This window comes from Naegleria gruberi, assembly GCF_000004985.1.
Source record: "Naegleria gruberi genomic scaffold NAEGRscaffold_66, whole genome shotgun sequence".
Lineage (NCBI taxonomy): Eukaryota > Heterolobosea > Eutetramitea > Acrasida > Naegleriidae > Naegleria > Naegleria gruberi.
Genome location: NW_003163261.1, coordinates 25,913 through 40,941, shown reverse-complemented (window position 1 = coordinate 40,941; position 15,029 = coordinate 25,913). Strand labels below are relative to the sequence as shown.

Genomic DNA, 15,029 nt, shown 5'->3' with positions numbered 1-15,029 from the left:
GAAATTCCTTCACCAATAATCCCCTTTTCTTCTCCTTCTCCCCTTCCTTCTCCTTCTCAACAACCCAAACAAAATATCACCATGCAACTTTCTAAAATCTCAAGGAAACCAAAACCAAAGTTTGGAAATGTTGGTAATGACGAAATCTTAAAGCAAAGTAGAGAGAGGAAAGTTAGGGCTGCTTCAAACCCTTTGATTTTGGATGTGCCAACATTTAGTCCTTTAAAAATAACAGATGGTGTTAATGTTAGTATTTCACTCAACAACCGACTGGTCTCACCAACAAAAGTATTTGATATGATAGTTCTCATACCAACTCTGGCAAGAATTAATTCAGACACAGGAATGCATGCCGATTATTTAATTAAGGTTTTAGAAGAATATAAGAAACAGTTAACAAGCTCGTCCAATAAGCAATATTTAACTGGAAAATCTATTTTATTTATTATACATGCATTTATCAATGAAAAGACACATACTATTTTCCAGAAAGCAGCCAAAAAGTTCGAAAATGTGGTAGAATTTGTTTTCTTCATACCTCCTTTTAGATTCAAAGATCCTTACTCAGATATCCCAGGAGTTAAATATTCTTCACCAACCAATGCTTACCCTGGGAAGATGGCAAGACAGCAAAGTTGTGACATGTTATCTATGACCAAATTTATTATGGACAACTTTAAATTCAAGTACCTTCTTTATACTGAGGATGATTTTCTTCCCTGTGAGGACATGCTTGTGGGAACATTAAAAAGTTTAGATCGAATTGAAAAGTATCACAAAGAAAAAAGATTCCAATTTGAAAAGGGTTTTTGTTCGATGAGAATATCAACAGGTCTTGGAGGATTTATTGTATCAAGACATTATGCCACCTTATTCCTTGACTATGCAAAAAATAATATTGAATTAGAACCAATCGATATTCTTATTCACTTTATTTCATTCAAGAGAGGAGAAGGATACAAAACTTGTGTTGATGATGGATTAACACACTATTCTACATCATTAAGTTATCTGCAGCACATTGGCCACGAAAGTAATTGGAAGGAAAGAAATGACAAGAAAGTGTTTGGAGGGAGAGACGTGAAGTGCAAAGAAAATTTGGGGGAGCATCAATGGCACGTTGGAAACAAGTTTAGAATGAAGGAAGAATCCAGGAATTGTATGGAGTATAAAGATATCAAACCGTGTGTGGGTGAATACACTTCTCCTGTTCCAGAAATTCCAAGCAACATTACTCAAACTTAACTCTGTAAATAAAAATAACAAATTATTAGCAGACAAGATTTACAAACCAAAGTCAATTGATACAAAGATGACCACCCAAACAAACTTATCATTTCCTCCAATATAACGATTACCACAACAATATTATGAACATAGCTCTTAATTACTTCTTTGTGTCGTTATTTCCTCCAGGTGTCATCAAATTCATAATGTGATTTAGTTGTTCATTTGAAGTTCCTTCATCGAATGATCCTTTCTTTTCCTAAGCAAATTGTAAAATTTCAATTAATGAAATGTACTTACGATAGCTAATACTCTTTTTTCTTTCTTTACAATATCTAAATCCTCAATTTCAGAATAAGACTCAAAAATGCAAGAAATTGTTACATCCACATAATTTCTAATTCGAGCCTTTGAAATTAAGTTGGCTGCTATTCTTTGTGAAGCATCTCTTTTTAAATCTCTAACTCTATAAACAACAGTGTTGAAAAAATCAGCAGCCAACTTGTAGTGGTAAGAATGCAAACACTTTGACCTGATCCAATCAGTTACTTTTGGTATTGCTTGAGGCGCTTTCACTGTTTCTTCATTAGATTTGAATCCTAAATTTCCAAACTTGTTGTAACCAATAGCCTCGTATAAACCCTCATCAACTAAATCAGTAGAGATAGATACCACATGATACCTGCCACTTCCTATTATAAACCTTTTGTAAGATAATAGAGCAGACTTGACCATCTTGGCTATACCTTGTTGTAGATAAAATATTTCCCCAGTCCTAGTTCTAACAAAGAAAGCATAGGAGGTTTTGAATATTTGAATGATTGAGTTTCGAGGAAAATCTGTTGTGTTAAAATAATCAATATCCAATCCCATCTTTTCAAAAGTTCTGTTTCCTTCACTTATGAATAACCGTCCTTCATTAGTTAAGGCAAGCATAAAACTATCCATTACAATAATCTCCTCAATATTCTTATATTGATCCAACGATAATTCTTTGAAAAATAATCTTCTAAATTCGTATATCTTCCCTTCTTCTTTTGAATTGGATATCTGTTGATACTCATTATCTCCTGAAGCATAGACAAACCCATCTGCTGTTTGAAGAACAGTATTGTCATAGGAGCATTTGATTTTAGTTATTTGAGTTGAGATATCTTGAAATTTCCTCTTTTTTTGCATTGGTTCAGGAACCTCCAACTCGTCTTCACTATCTTCTTCACTGGATGATGATTGATGCTTTTCTGGTTGTGAAGAACCTCCAATCTCAAGTTTTTGTGGAAATGACATAAATGGGTTGCTAGTTCCCATGCCAATTTGACCCATTTCATTACTTCCTACCACATAAACACAGTTATTAGAAAGTAAAAAGGCACAATGTTTAGCTCCACAAGTTATCTGTCTAACAAATATTAAACCATTCACACCTTCTAGCCCTGATATCCGAACAGGATCGAAAAAGAATACCCATCTAAAGCATGGCATTTCACCATTTACAATTTTAGAACAATCATCATCAAACAATAAAACTTTCCCACAGTAATAAACTCGGGAGAAGGCTTTGAAAATGTCACACATGATGATGAATAAATTATTTACCAAACAACAACCTACATGATAAATATAGAGTAAATGTTGCTCCCACAACAATATCTACTATTTGTTCTCCTTCATTGTAGGAAATTAAAAGTTTTTCTAATTTAATCGGAATGTAATCAAATAAACCTCCAGTCTGTTGGTCAATAATTCCTTCCTCTTTGATTTGGGTCATCTGATGAGGAAATAGGGCTAGCTGACCATGTCCTGTTGAACCACAAACTAGTATGTTGTCTTCTTGAGTAACTAGTATGGATTGGTTGCATTCCTCCATGTTAATAAAATTGATGAATGATGACTTGTTGTTTTTCTTGATGAAAACTACAAAATATACTACTAAATGAAACTACAATTGCCGAATCTATCTCTAATAAGATAAATCACGTAACCCAAAGGGCTTGACTTGACGAATATTGTTGCAATTTTTTCGAAAGTTTGTTGGGTCCCGATTTTTCCAAACAGGGATTTTTTAATGGCCATGTTTCTGAGATAAATCAACAATGGTCATTCAGACATAATACAAATATTTATTATCGAGCTATTGAGCTATTGTGAAATTATACAAACATTAAATAATTTGAACATAGTTAGAGGGAAACATTCCTTTTCTCTCCAAATCAGATTCAACAGTTCCTTTCCACCAACCATAGTCTTGTTCTTTTTCAAAAATAAGAATAATATCCCCTGGTTTGAAAGTAATCTCCTCCGAGCTCTGTGCATTGTAGGGATAGATGGCTTTACATTTTGCAACGTGGGGTGGAATAGATGGTTGAACAGGTCTTCTGGATTGTGGAACAGGAGGTTTTGTGTTAGGTCTATTTACTACTGGGCTAGCTGGGCTAGTTGCAGTCTCATGAGATGGAGAAGTTCCTGAGTGAGTACTATCATTTGCCATACCAGGTAATCTAAATTGAATACTTTGTTCCAAATTCTTTTTAAATGATGAAACACTTGAAGATAATTCCTCACTACTATTTGTAATCACTTTGTTTTGTGGTTTTGTTGATGAGGTATCCGAATTAGTTTGTTGGGTGTTGAGCTTTCTTTGAGATTCCAATGATGGACTTGTGGTTTCTTCCTGTTTTTTAACAGTTGGAGCTGTTGGTTTCTTCCAAGAGTTGTTACTGGTAGTGGGACTGCTCACATCTACTGAGGGTGAAGATTCGGGTTGAGCTGGTTGAGAAAGGGTAGAGCTATCATTTCTCTTGATGGTTGGAGCAACTGGTTTCTTCCAAGTACTAATAGAATTTGAAGCTGTCGTTTCAATAACTTTTGGCTCAACAACAGGTGAGTTGTCATTAGATGGAGGTGATTGAGTCTTTACAGGAGGTTTTGATATTGGTTTTGGTGGAATGACTCGAGGAGTGACAACTGGGACACTTCTTGGTGTAACCATTTGCTCAACATATTCCTCGGATGATGACGAGGAGGAACTTCTGTTTGAAATTGTTGAAACAGTGCTATCACTATATTGATGAACATGTCCATTGTTAACCTTATTATTATCTGATGAAGTGGAATTTAAACTCAAACTAGAGGCATGTTTTGGAATTGGTGGTGCTTTTTTAAATTGGGATGTTCCACTCAATGTAGAATCCTGTCTTTTAAGAGATGTGCTGGATGAGGAGAAACTGTTTGGTGAAGTAGAACTACTTGCTGAAGGTGGTGATGGAAGTGGCTTCTTCTTTGGTTTTAATTCCTCCATCACTTGATCTCTCATTGCAATGACATTCTTCACAGAACGATCCTTGATCTTCTCTAAAGGTTCTTTCAAGTGAAATGTGAGAGTGTAACCCTCTGAATAATAGTGGTAGAAACACATAAAGTATTGCAATAATTGTTTCATGTGTTCTTCTTGTTTTAGACACTTTTTGGCGTATTGTTCAGCAGATGAAAGGTCATTGTTTCCAACAAGATCCTTCCTAAACTCTGAAATTGGTTGAAGATAATTGTCTTCAATATTACACAGCATGACATGATTCAATGTAGCCATGGACTTTAAACAATCTCCTAATTTGATGAGAGTTTCTCCTACTATCAAACGTAAATATAATTGTTGATATATTACTTACATTCATCTTCATTCTCCAAGCCTAAGTCTTTCAAATAATCACCAAATTCATTCTGCAAGTCTGTTGTTAAATTAGCCTTCTGACAATAGCTTCGGATGTTCTTTACACTGTTATCAATGTATTTTGCAGCCTTGTCATAATCATCACAAAATTCAGCTTCCTTTTGCTTTCTTGATTTCATCACAATTTGTTTTTAAAATCAATTGGTTATCATCAACATGATTTCCGTTTGGTAATCTAATCGATGTTTCCAGTTTGAATTTCTTGATTCTGTAAGCAGATGAACTGGAGGTTCCAGTTTGGTATGTCATCCAGTTGGGCAAATTACCATGACATTTTGATCATGATCCTTATGGTATGATAAATCATGAAATATCGGCTCTATTTAACAACAATTAATAAATAATAAATTCATGATGATTTAATGAACAGCATCCCCTTGTAAGATTATTTTTTAAAATTGGTTTGTTGAATTTCTTAACAAGCGCAAAGAAGTTACCCAACACAATGATTGAAAGAGAGTTGGAAACTTCCAAAATTGAAATAGAAAGTAAAGCTTGCAAAATGGATAAACATCTATTTAAAGTTTGTAATCATTAATGAACTGATCTGGTAATTACCGCACAACCAATTTTGAGCCAATACATCAAATTCTGCCTACAACATTGCAACAATTGAGTTTGATTGACTTGAATTCATGGCGAAAGATAATACTCTTCTTGAATATTATGTAATTTCTTGCAGCAAACAAGATACCCATGTAAGCAAATTCTAGGAGAGGACCTTTTTGTAATTTTTAAAATGGTGATGAAAAAAACAGAAATTGTATATCTGTTATGTAATTCAAACTGATCAATAAAGTACTAGGGTAATGGAGCGTTGTGAACATTGGTCATGTGATGTATGTTCACAATTCGTCTCTACTTTACAGAGATAAGAAATGCATCTTCAAATTCAATCCCTAAAACAGTTTAACAAAATTTTATTGACCTTTTATAGTTTAGATTCTCAACAACGGCTCCAAAGCCAACAATTTTCCTTCCTTAATTAAGTTACATCAATCAAACAGTGAACTTGAAAAAAAACAAAACATTAATGGAATTAGAAGAACAAGAGGATTTGAATCATCCCTTAATTCCCTATCATCAACATGAAAGTGAAGGAAATTGCGAGTTGTTTGATGATAGAACACAAGAGAACCCAAGCACTCCAATCAATAGCCAAATTATCTTGCCATCCCACTGTCCATTCCTTGACAAGTACAACCAAACTACGGTTGAATTGGGAATTAATTTTGATCCAGTAAGCTTGAGCAATGAGAATGAAATTGGACCAGATGTGAACATTGACGATTTGTTAAAGTACGGCAATAAGTCATCTGCCTCCATCAGAAACTTGCCAATATTCAAAGGAGAGAAAACTTTCTTCGTTTTCTACGTTCAAAACTTTGAAGATTGGCAATTCAGGGAAATATTCAGATATTGCAATGGTGACGGATCAAAGAGTAAGATGACAATCAAGAGATTTTTCATTGATTTCACAGATGCTATGAATGTACTCATCAAACAAAGTAGAATTGTCATGGTACATGGATCAATTCATAGACCACTGTATCACTCAGTTCTATTTGAAGCTAAAGTAAGTGGAAAATAATCAAAATAACAAGTGGGCTAGTTGATAAATAAAGGAAACATTTTTACCAAACGTTGATAACTTCAAAGAGAGGAGGGAAGGTTTACAACATAGACCAAACTAGGTAAAGTAATCAGTGTTAGTGTTGGGTACCACTTTTTGATGGTGGTATGTGAAGAAATATCTTGGCAGCATGCTCTTTAGAGTTTTTCACACATGCGTCCACAACATGCTTAAGCATGCAAACATAACATGCCCAATTATAGTAATCCTTGGGAGTAATCCTCTTGATGATGAGGGTCTAACCCCTTTTAGGACGCAAGTTCTGTGGTTTACTAGTAAATTACTAGTAGTATGCGTGCTTAAGGTACGCGTTGTTGTGTGGTTGGTTTGTTGATCCAAGAAAGTAAAAACTCAAAAAACAAACAAACAACAATCAATTCACCAAAACAATGCAATCCTCCTATCACTCTACAGAAATGCTCAATAACAATGACCCTTTTGATGATGTGGCATGTTTTGAAGATGATGTAGACATGCACGAAAATGAACAAATTATCAAACAAACTACGAGCTCGTTGGTTCATTTGTATGCTAGAACAAGAGTGAGAATTTCCATCAATTATGATTTTGTTGATTTTTCAAATGATAGAGAAATTGGACCAGACGTGAATATTGATGATTTGTTGAGATATGGCAACAAGCTATCGGTCAGAATTGATAATTTACCAAAATTTGAAGGAGAATGCACATATTTCATCTTTAGTCTTCAATGTCGTGATGATTACAGCTCTAGGGAATTATTCAGATGTCCATGTGATGGATCCAAAGATTGTTATTCTTTCAAAAACATTTTCATTGATTTCAAAGATGCCATGAGTACACTCATCAATCATACCAGAATAATAGTTACTCACTGTTCAAGTGTTAGACCTTGGTGCCAGGCTGTGCATTTTGAGGCAGAAATAAAGGGAAGTTAACAATGATTTGTCACCAAACAACATTTTGTCCTCTCAGAGCTGTATCTTTGTTGAGTGGCGATATGGATGTAGTGGAGTCTTTGGTTTCGATGTAGATTTCTTAAAAAGAGTGTTGAAATTAATATTCCCATACATGTTCATGTGTGGTGGTGCAACAAGGTTTGGACTGCTCGCTAATTTTCCTTAAACCATTGTCAAAACAATATTTGAGGAGAACTCCACTCAAAAAGACCTACCCATATATTGGTCATGTTCGATTTTGGTCATGTATGAATGTGATAACAAGATGCATGGAATGCACGTGTTTAGACTACTAAGGGATTTCATTAAGGTTACTGAACAAAGCCTTGCTTTTAAATCCATATCTATTGTTGATGATGATAATGATCCCATTCGTGAGTGTTAGAAGATTGACAGCATGCGTGATTTGAAGACATGTGTTGTAATGATTTTCTTAATAAAAACTCACAAGTTCTTCTATCCAAGCATTGTTGTCCAAGGCCATATTCGTCTTCTTATTATGATCTATGAAGTTGGAATTCTCCTACAAAACCCAACAAGCAAAGCAAGTAGGTTTGGCCTTATTTTTTTCTTGTTTGTGTTCTACAGTAGATATTACAATTGTGCCTTTGACACGGAATTCACAAAGAGATGCTTCATCTCTGTGGTTAGGACTTGATTTAGTCCCATTGAACAAGCTGATGTGTCAAAAAAGTTCCGTTTATTCGTTAGCTTACAAGATATTTCTTCATCAGCTTCACTTGACTAAATATATGGATATTTTGCAATTTTATTAAATATTATTAATTTTACAATTTCCTTTCCTCATGGAAAGTCCAGCTCCTTTCAAGTCGAAGATACCTTTCAACAAATACACAACAAAAAAATGAAACGAAAAGAGTTGGTTTCACGTTCCTCCATTCAACAAAACACAAAGAAGAAAAAAGTAGATGATGCCTTATTAAATTTTGATTTCTTGATTGAAGAATCAACAAAATTGCGATTCCTCACTCTTTGTAATTCAACTGGAAAAATAACTTCATCATCTAATGCTGGACTGTTAACTAGTAAAGTAAATTCAGAAATGCTTAAGGCTTTTGGAATTAATCTTGATAAATTTAAAACCAAAATTGTTTGTGATGAGAACATCATTGAGTCAGTTGTTTCAAAAAGCGTTTTTAGAAATCAGAAACTAATAGAACACTTTTTTGTTAAAGATCTATCAAGGGTAAAAGTTGAAGAAAGAATATCATGTTCTCCAATTAATCATCTCCTATTCCTTAATGATTATTTTTCTCAAGTTGTAACCTCCACAAACGAACGATTAATATTTCAAAAGGGTGATGTTTTGCATTCAAAAGATAAGCAAGTTTCAAAAAGTGAACTTGTGTTGGAGGATGAAGAAAAGAGTTTCAATTTAGTCTTGTACTACATTTCACAAATTTTAGGGAACAAGTTAAAACCAGATCTCTTTTTAGAACAAGACCTTACTAATTTATTTTCCACTAAAGATTTGAAACAGTTTGGATTTGGTTTCATTGAGCTGTTTAGAACTGAAGCTAAAGAATCAGCTGATGATTTTTCAAAAGATTTGTAAGTTGTAATGAAATTGTTTTTAATTCAACAATTACATTAGCCTTAAAATTATCATGCTTGCAATGAGAGAATGCTTTCAAATGATGCAAATCTTGTTTGAAAAAACAGGATTTATCTATCCAATCCGAGCACCAAGTTTAGCCAATGCAGGAAATTTATATAGATTATCCCTTACCTGTGTCCTTCCTTCATCATTACTTTACTATTTGAAGTATAAGGAGAATCTGGAATGCATGGAGTTGAACAGTATCAAAATTTCAGATCTCTGTTCTTCAAAGAATGATAGAAAGACAATTTTACAGAAGAAGTTGAAAAATACCGAAGAAAAACAATTGATAGACAAGTTGCAAGATGAAGAAAACAAAGAATTGAAAGGAATTGAAGAAAGAACAAAAGATGAGAATGATTTAGAGACTGTTACAAACAAGATAAGTTACCTTGAAACATTCTTTCCACAATTCTTAAGAGATGAATCTGTTTCAATAGAAAATTCAGCTTTTTGTGTGGGAGAACAAGGCGAGTTTGTTCATGAAAACAATTTAATGTACTTTCCAGTGGAATCCTCAAGTGGTATGAAGACACTAATATATTATTGTTTGGTTACTTGCAAATATATTTTGAAAATGGTTGAAATGATGAAAGAAGAATTGCAACTTTCTTTCTCTTGTCCTATAGATGAGCTTCAAGAAGTTTCACTGCCAGAAATGAATTGGTTCAATTATAGATTCAAACAACTGTCAAAAAATGAAAGATCTAGTGTTTACCTGGCTCAAATCAAAACAGATGAAGGGTGGATTAATCATGAATTTATTAAGCAATACAGAGAAAATTATGCCTACATAATGGAGCTAAAATGGAACACTCTTGTCAAAAACAGGTCAATTGACTTTTATACCAATACCCATACTTTAGTCATGTCTATTGCTCATTCATGCAATATAAAAGACAAAACAGATCTATTAACCTGGTTACAATCAACAGCATTAGCTTTAGAACCAATACACAAAGCCAATCGTGTTCATGGTGATATTAAGCCACAACATATTTTGATGAAAGATGACCGGATTTGTTTAATTGATTTTGAGTTCTCTGTTAATAAGGAAGACCCAATTAATGGATGCACAAAAGGTTTCCATCCTCCAGAATATGATGATTTCCCAAACACTCGTCCTCCGGCATCAACTTCTGCTGAAATTTATTCAGTAGCATTATCAGGATTGTATTTGTTATACTCTTCATGGAGAGAAGACTATGAGAAAGCTGATAATTCTGATTCAACTATTGAAGAGAAGAAAGAACAAGTTGAAAGTGATCGAGTTGATATGGAAAGCAAAGATGCTGAGATTGATAAGAATGCCGAGATGGACGATTCTGAAAACACGGCAACAAGTCTAAAAATTGATATTAATGTAAAAAGAAACAACCTTGCAAAATTGGTTGATTATTTAGAAGATCAAGTCGTTAAATCACTCCTTGAAAAAATGTTGAAAACCAATCCAAAAGAAAGAATCAAAGATGCAACTGAACTTATCAAAGAACTCAACAAAATTGAATCCTCTGTCAAATTGAATTCAACAAATAATATCACAAACCAATTATAAAATAATAAAGCATCTCATTACTTGTAATTGTGGCTTGTTAAGGAAGTAATTGTCCAACAAGTAATCATGTCATACTTCAAGAATGGTGGAGGAAATGGTAATTTAGGTATTATTAAGAATTGTTAATTGTTTCAATTTACCAATAAATTCAGATCAAAATTACACTCAATATCCAGATTTGAAATTATATTGACCATTCATATCACACATATCACTCAAATGTTTACAAATTAATTTCATATGATGGTAGAACAACATTGAAATATCTTGCTTTAGGGTTCTGAACCAGTTCCTACAACTGTTATAATTGTACCATTCGTTAACTCCCAAGGTTAAGACCTTTCTAATTCTATAATTGCCATTGTCAGCAATATATAGTTCACCAGTTTTGGAATCAACCAAAATGCCTGCTGGATTATTTAATTATATTTAGCACTCCTAGCATCAATACCATCTCCATAATAACCTGCTAAACCAATTCCTGCGATGATAACCATCGTTCCATTACTAGAATCTGAAACAAGAACTTGACCTTCTAAATCCAGTGCAACTGCAAAAGGGTTTGATAATTGTGTGTTTGTAGCCAATAAACCATCACCGCCATTACCATTTTTACCAGTAATTGAATCAATCATTCCAGTATATTTGAAATTCTATCAATTCTAACACGAATCATGTGTCTACCTGTTTCTGAAACAATAATTTCTCCATTTGATCGAACCCAGATAAATTGCAGATGGTGAATAATTATTAATTTCCTCATTAGTAAGCTGTGTCTGTTGTCCACAATTAAATAAAACTCCATCACTGAATCCTCCATTCATTTCAAAAGGGAAAACTAATTGAGAATTCCAACTCGTTCTTCTACAAAGTTTGAATGAAAGTGAAACTTCCAATTCATCTCTATATATGGGATAAGTCAATGGTGAAATAATTCTCATTTTCTTCCTCTCCCAATCAATTAACATCCACTTAATCTCATACATGAACAAGTATTGAAATGTTTTAGCCTTTGAACAAATTCTCTTTGGGAAAATAGCCAACAAACTTCTCGTATCACTCAATTGAGTATTCAGCATTGAAATATTTCTATTTTGAGAATACATCTTATTCAATTGTGAATGATAAAATGGATAATTTTCTTCCTCCACTTGAAAATCATTACATTTCTTATTTAAACATCGCCAATTATAAATATTTTTGACAATTTCATCATTGTCGTCTTCATAATCATCATAATACCAATCATCATCATAATAATCATAATAATCATAATAATCGTAATAATTGTCATAAGAATAGTTCGGATCATGTTCCTTGGCAATGTACTTGTGTGCGGCAAGTTGAGAATTATCTTTAATGAAGAGAGGTGGATTGTGTTTGGGCATTTTGTTCAAAGTTTTCTTTAGATTATTGAAGATTCAAAGTCATTCTCTCTTAAAACTTTACAATGAAATCTTCCTTAGAAGACTTTCAGTTTCGAATAAATATAGGAAGTTCTTGCTTGTTTGTTGAATATTTCTGTAGAGGATAGCTATTTGAAATTGTATCCTGGACAATCGATTTCTTTCAGATTTGAACTTGTTTCTACTGAGTAAGGTTGTTGACGACTTGTAAAATTTTTAAGTTTTGGCAACAGCATACATTGAATATTCAATCATCCTTAATGACGGTCCTAAAGATTCGAATATACGCGGACAAATGATTGTTGACACATTCAACATGCATTGATATTCTTCTTCATTTAGTATTAATAAGGCAATTATGTGATTTCTTTCCATAAACTTGTCTGCTTCAAAAATAGTAATTGTAATGAACCAAACAGTTAAATCTGGCATTACCAAAAAATTGATCTCTTACAATCTTGTTGTACTACGAGTTTCTGAAATAGCTAACCATATTTCCAAATGTCACTTGACAATGTATGACAAGAGATTTGATGAACTATTGAAAGCCACTTTCATTACATTTATAAGAGATGCTGCAAATGTACTGAACACAATTTAAAAAAATAGCTAAACAACATGAATAGAAAACCATCTAAAATTTCCAAGCCTTCAACTAAACTAAACTCCAACAAACTTTCGAATAGAAGCTCTAGCTCGCTATCTTCAATAACTTTGATATCTTTTGCCAAATCTTCCACCACCACATCCATTCCCAATAATACCCATAAAAATAATAACAATACGAATATTGAAAATTATAATAATAGCCCATTAGCTGTTTCTCTATTTAATTGGAAGAAACGTGAAACTAAATATGGAACTTTTTTCAGTGCAGCTCCTGTTAATTCATACAAGAGAGCAATCTCCAATGAAGAAATGATTCGAGTTTTACACCTCTCTCAAATACAAGCTGCCAAAATATTGGACTGTCACTTGTCAACATTAAAGAGAAGATTTAACAAGACGAAACATTCATTAGGCTTGGACGCATGGCCTCAAAATTATCAAAGTATTAGACATTTACCAATATTTAAAGAAATATATCCAATGAATTTATCATTTATTTTAAATAAAGATTCCAAATAGTTTACAATATTCTGAATAATAATTGCAGTTCTTATCAAATTGAAGTAAACTACCCCATGAGGGGAATAAATTATCTATTCAACATTATCAACACATACGCTGTTTTGCTTATACTTTTAGTGGAGATTTATATATATCAACAAGGGTTCTTTTTTGAAAAATTGCCGTTTTGGGAAAAAAGAGCAAAATATTTCGATGAAATCTGCAATCTTTATCAGTAACAATTTCACAAAACGAAACGAAACAACACGTATCACCCAAAGACAACACACAACTAGAATATTATAACCAATGAATCCAAACAAACAATCGAATAGAAGAAAGGCAAAAGCACTCAAATTAACTGTTGTCGATTTTTGTTCTTCCAATCCAACATCATCAACTAGAAGAAGATCTAACAATGATCATGCTGATGTTGTTGATGATAATTGTAAAGTAATGACAAGTAAATATACAGAATACTTTTCAAATAATTCAAAGCCTTTCCAAGTCATTTCATTTCCATGCAAACCAACACAATTCAAAACGCTTCAGAAAGATGACTCAACAAGAATTAGAAAGAATAAGAGAATGGCACTGCATCAGCAAAATGATCAATATGGTAATAATAATACAATGGTCAGTAGTGGCGGAGGTGATGATTCGGTGGCAAGCCTTCATCAAGATAGAATTGAAGAATCTAATGATCAGCACCAACAGCCTTCAACACCAACTTCAATTCAATCATCACCAATTGATAAAAAGAGACAACGAAGAACATCAATTACTATAAGAGAATTATTAAATTATGATGATTAACATTAACCTTAATAAACTGTACAACAATTATTAATAGTTAGTTTCACTAATAATGATAAAAGAAAACAAAGAGATGATGAGCATTGATTTCGGAACTACTAGGAACAACTGCACATTGAGTGTTGTTCAACCTATTCGAACCATTATGAACAATTCATCTTTAATGTTTTGGTGATTTATTTTATAAAGTTTGGGATTGTAAATAATATAGAGAGTGGTTTAAAGATCCTTAATCACAGTTAATGGTAAGTAAGGAAAAGTATTCAGAATCTACAGTTACTGTAATTCAATAATTCCGTGAAACCTCCTTTCTCTCTTCAGTGACTCTTTTATCGAATAATATATTAGTTTCCTTTAGAGAATCACCAATTTACTTTTTAAAATGTGAACGTAATATTATTAATGATAAGTGATATAATCACCATCTTACAATGAAGAGATAAATAATTGTAGCACGCACTAAATATTCATAACAATGATATGAGCAATAACAATGCACTCCTGTAGTGTTCATAAGCGCAACTCCTTAATATTCATTCCACATTTGATTCCAAACTTGACAAATCTGTATCAGAGTTGTATCAAATAGTTCCAATCAAGTTACAGAATATACGAAATCTCACTTATAAAAAAAACAATCAATCAACCATGAATCAGTGTGATGATAATACTATTAAATTACAACTTGATGTTAATGATTTTATGAAAAGTTGGGAATGTTTAAAGATAATTACTAATACTGCTGATATTACAATGAATTATATTAATAATATATTTAATCAAGAGATGAGCATCAACCAGATGGAGGAGAGTGCAGCTAGTGGTAGTAATCAATATAATTCAACTCTATTAACTAATAATATAGAAAGTTTTCAATACAATAGTTCATACACATCACGGCTATCGAACACTCAACCATTAAAGAAGAGAAAAACCTCAATTTCATCCACTACATCATCTACAAGTAATGATGTTTCTTCAATCGATAATAACAGT

General features: G+C 32.9%; 6 protein-coding genes across 6 annotated transcripts; 3 read left to right on the top strand and 3 right to left on the bottom strand.

The window, feature by feature from the left end:
* Positions 1–905: 905 nt before the first annotated feature.
* On the bottom strand, positions 906–3,236 carry NAEGRDRAFT_81685 (uncharacterized protein). The gene is made up of 3 exons (XM_002670855.1): positions 2,839–3,236; positions 1,528–2,783; positions 906–1,486 (listed from the first exon to the last, which is right to left on the bottom strand). Exons 1-3 carry the CDS (start codon positions 3,092–3,094, stop codon positions 1,388–1,390), a joined length of 1,611 nt encoding a protein of 536 aa, XP_002670901.1. The 5' UTR covers positions 3,095–3,236; the 3' UTR covers positions 906–1,387.
* Positions 3,237–3,329: 93 nt separating this feature from the next.
* NAEGRDRAFT_59570 (SH3 domain-containing protein) lies at positions 3,330–5,280 on the bottom strand. The gene is made up of 2 exons (XM_002670854.1): positions 4,893–5,280; positions 3,330–4,854 (listed from the first exon to the last, which is right to left on the bottom strand). Exons 1-2 carry the CDS (start codon positions 5,071–5,073, stop codon positions 3,389–3,391), a joined length of 1,647 nt encoding a protein of 548 aa, XP_002670900.1. The 5' UTR covers positions 5,074–5,280; the 3' UTR covers positions 3,330–3,388.
* A 707-nt stretch (positions 5,281–5,987) lies between these two features.
* NAEGRDRAFT_53201 (uncharacterized protein) lies at positions 5,988–10,701 on the top strand (the record flags this gene model as incomplete). The annotated part of the gene is made up of 3 exons (XM_002670904.1): positions 5,988–6,530; positions 8,340–9,097; positions 9,168–10,701. 3 exons carry the CDS (start codon positions 5,988–5,990, stop codon positions 10,699–10,701), a joined length of 2,835 nt encoding a protein of 944 aa, XP_002670950.1.
* A 680-nt stretch (positions 10,702–11,381) lies between these two features.
* NAEGRDRAFT_74025 (uncharacterized protein) lies at positions 11,382–12,089 on the bottom strand (the record flags this gene model as incomplete). The annotated part of the gene is made up of 1 exon (XM_002670853.1): positions 11,382–12,089. The coding sequence occupies one exon, from the start codon at positions 12,087–12,089 to the stop codon at positions 11,382–11,384; it is 708 nt and encodes a 235-aa protein (XP_002670899.1).
* A 636-nt stretch (positions 12,090–12,725) lies between these two features.
* Positions 12,726–13,235, top strand: NAEGRDRAFT_74024 (uncharacterized protein; the record flags this gene model as incomplete). Its single annotated transcript, XM_002670903.1, has 1 exon — positions 12,726–13,235. The coding sequence occupies one exon, from the start codon at positions 12,726–12,728 to the stop codon at positions 13,233–13,235; it is 510 nt and encodes a 169-aa protein (XP_002670949.1).
* Positions 13,236–13,526: 291 nt separating this feature from the next.
* NAEGRDRAFT_74023 (uncharacterized protein) lies at positions 13,527–14,033 on the top strand (the record flags this gene model as incomplete). The annotated part of the gene is made up of 1 exon (XM_002670902.1): positions 13,527–14,033. The coding sequence occupies one exon, from the start codon at positions 13,527–13,529 to the stop codon at positions 14,031–14,033; it is 507 nt and encodes a 168-aa protein (XP_002670948.1).
* Positions 14,034–15,029: the final 996 nt, after the last annotated feature.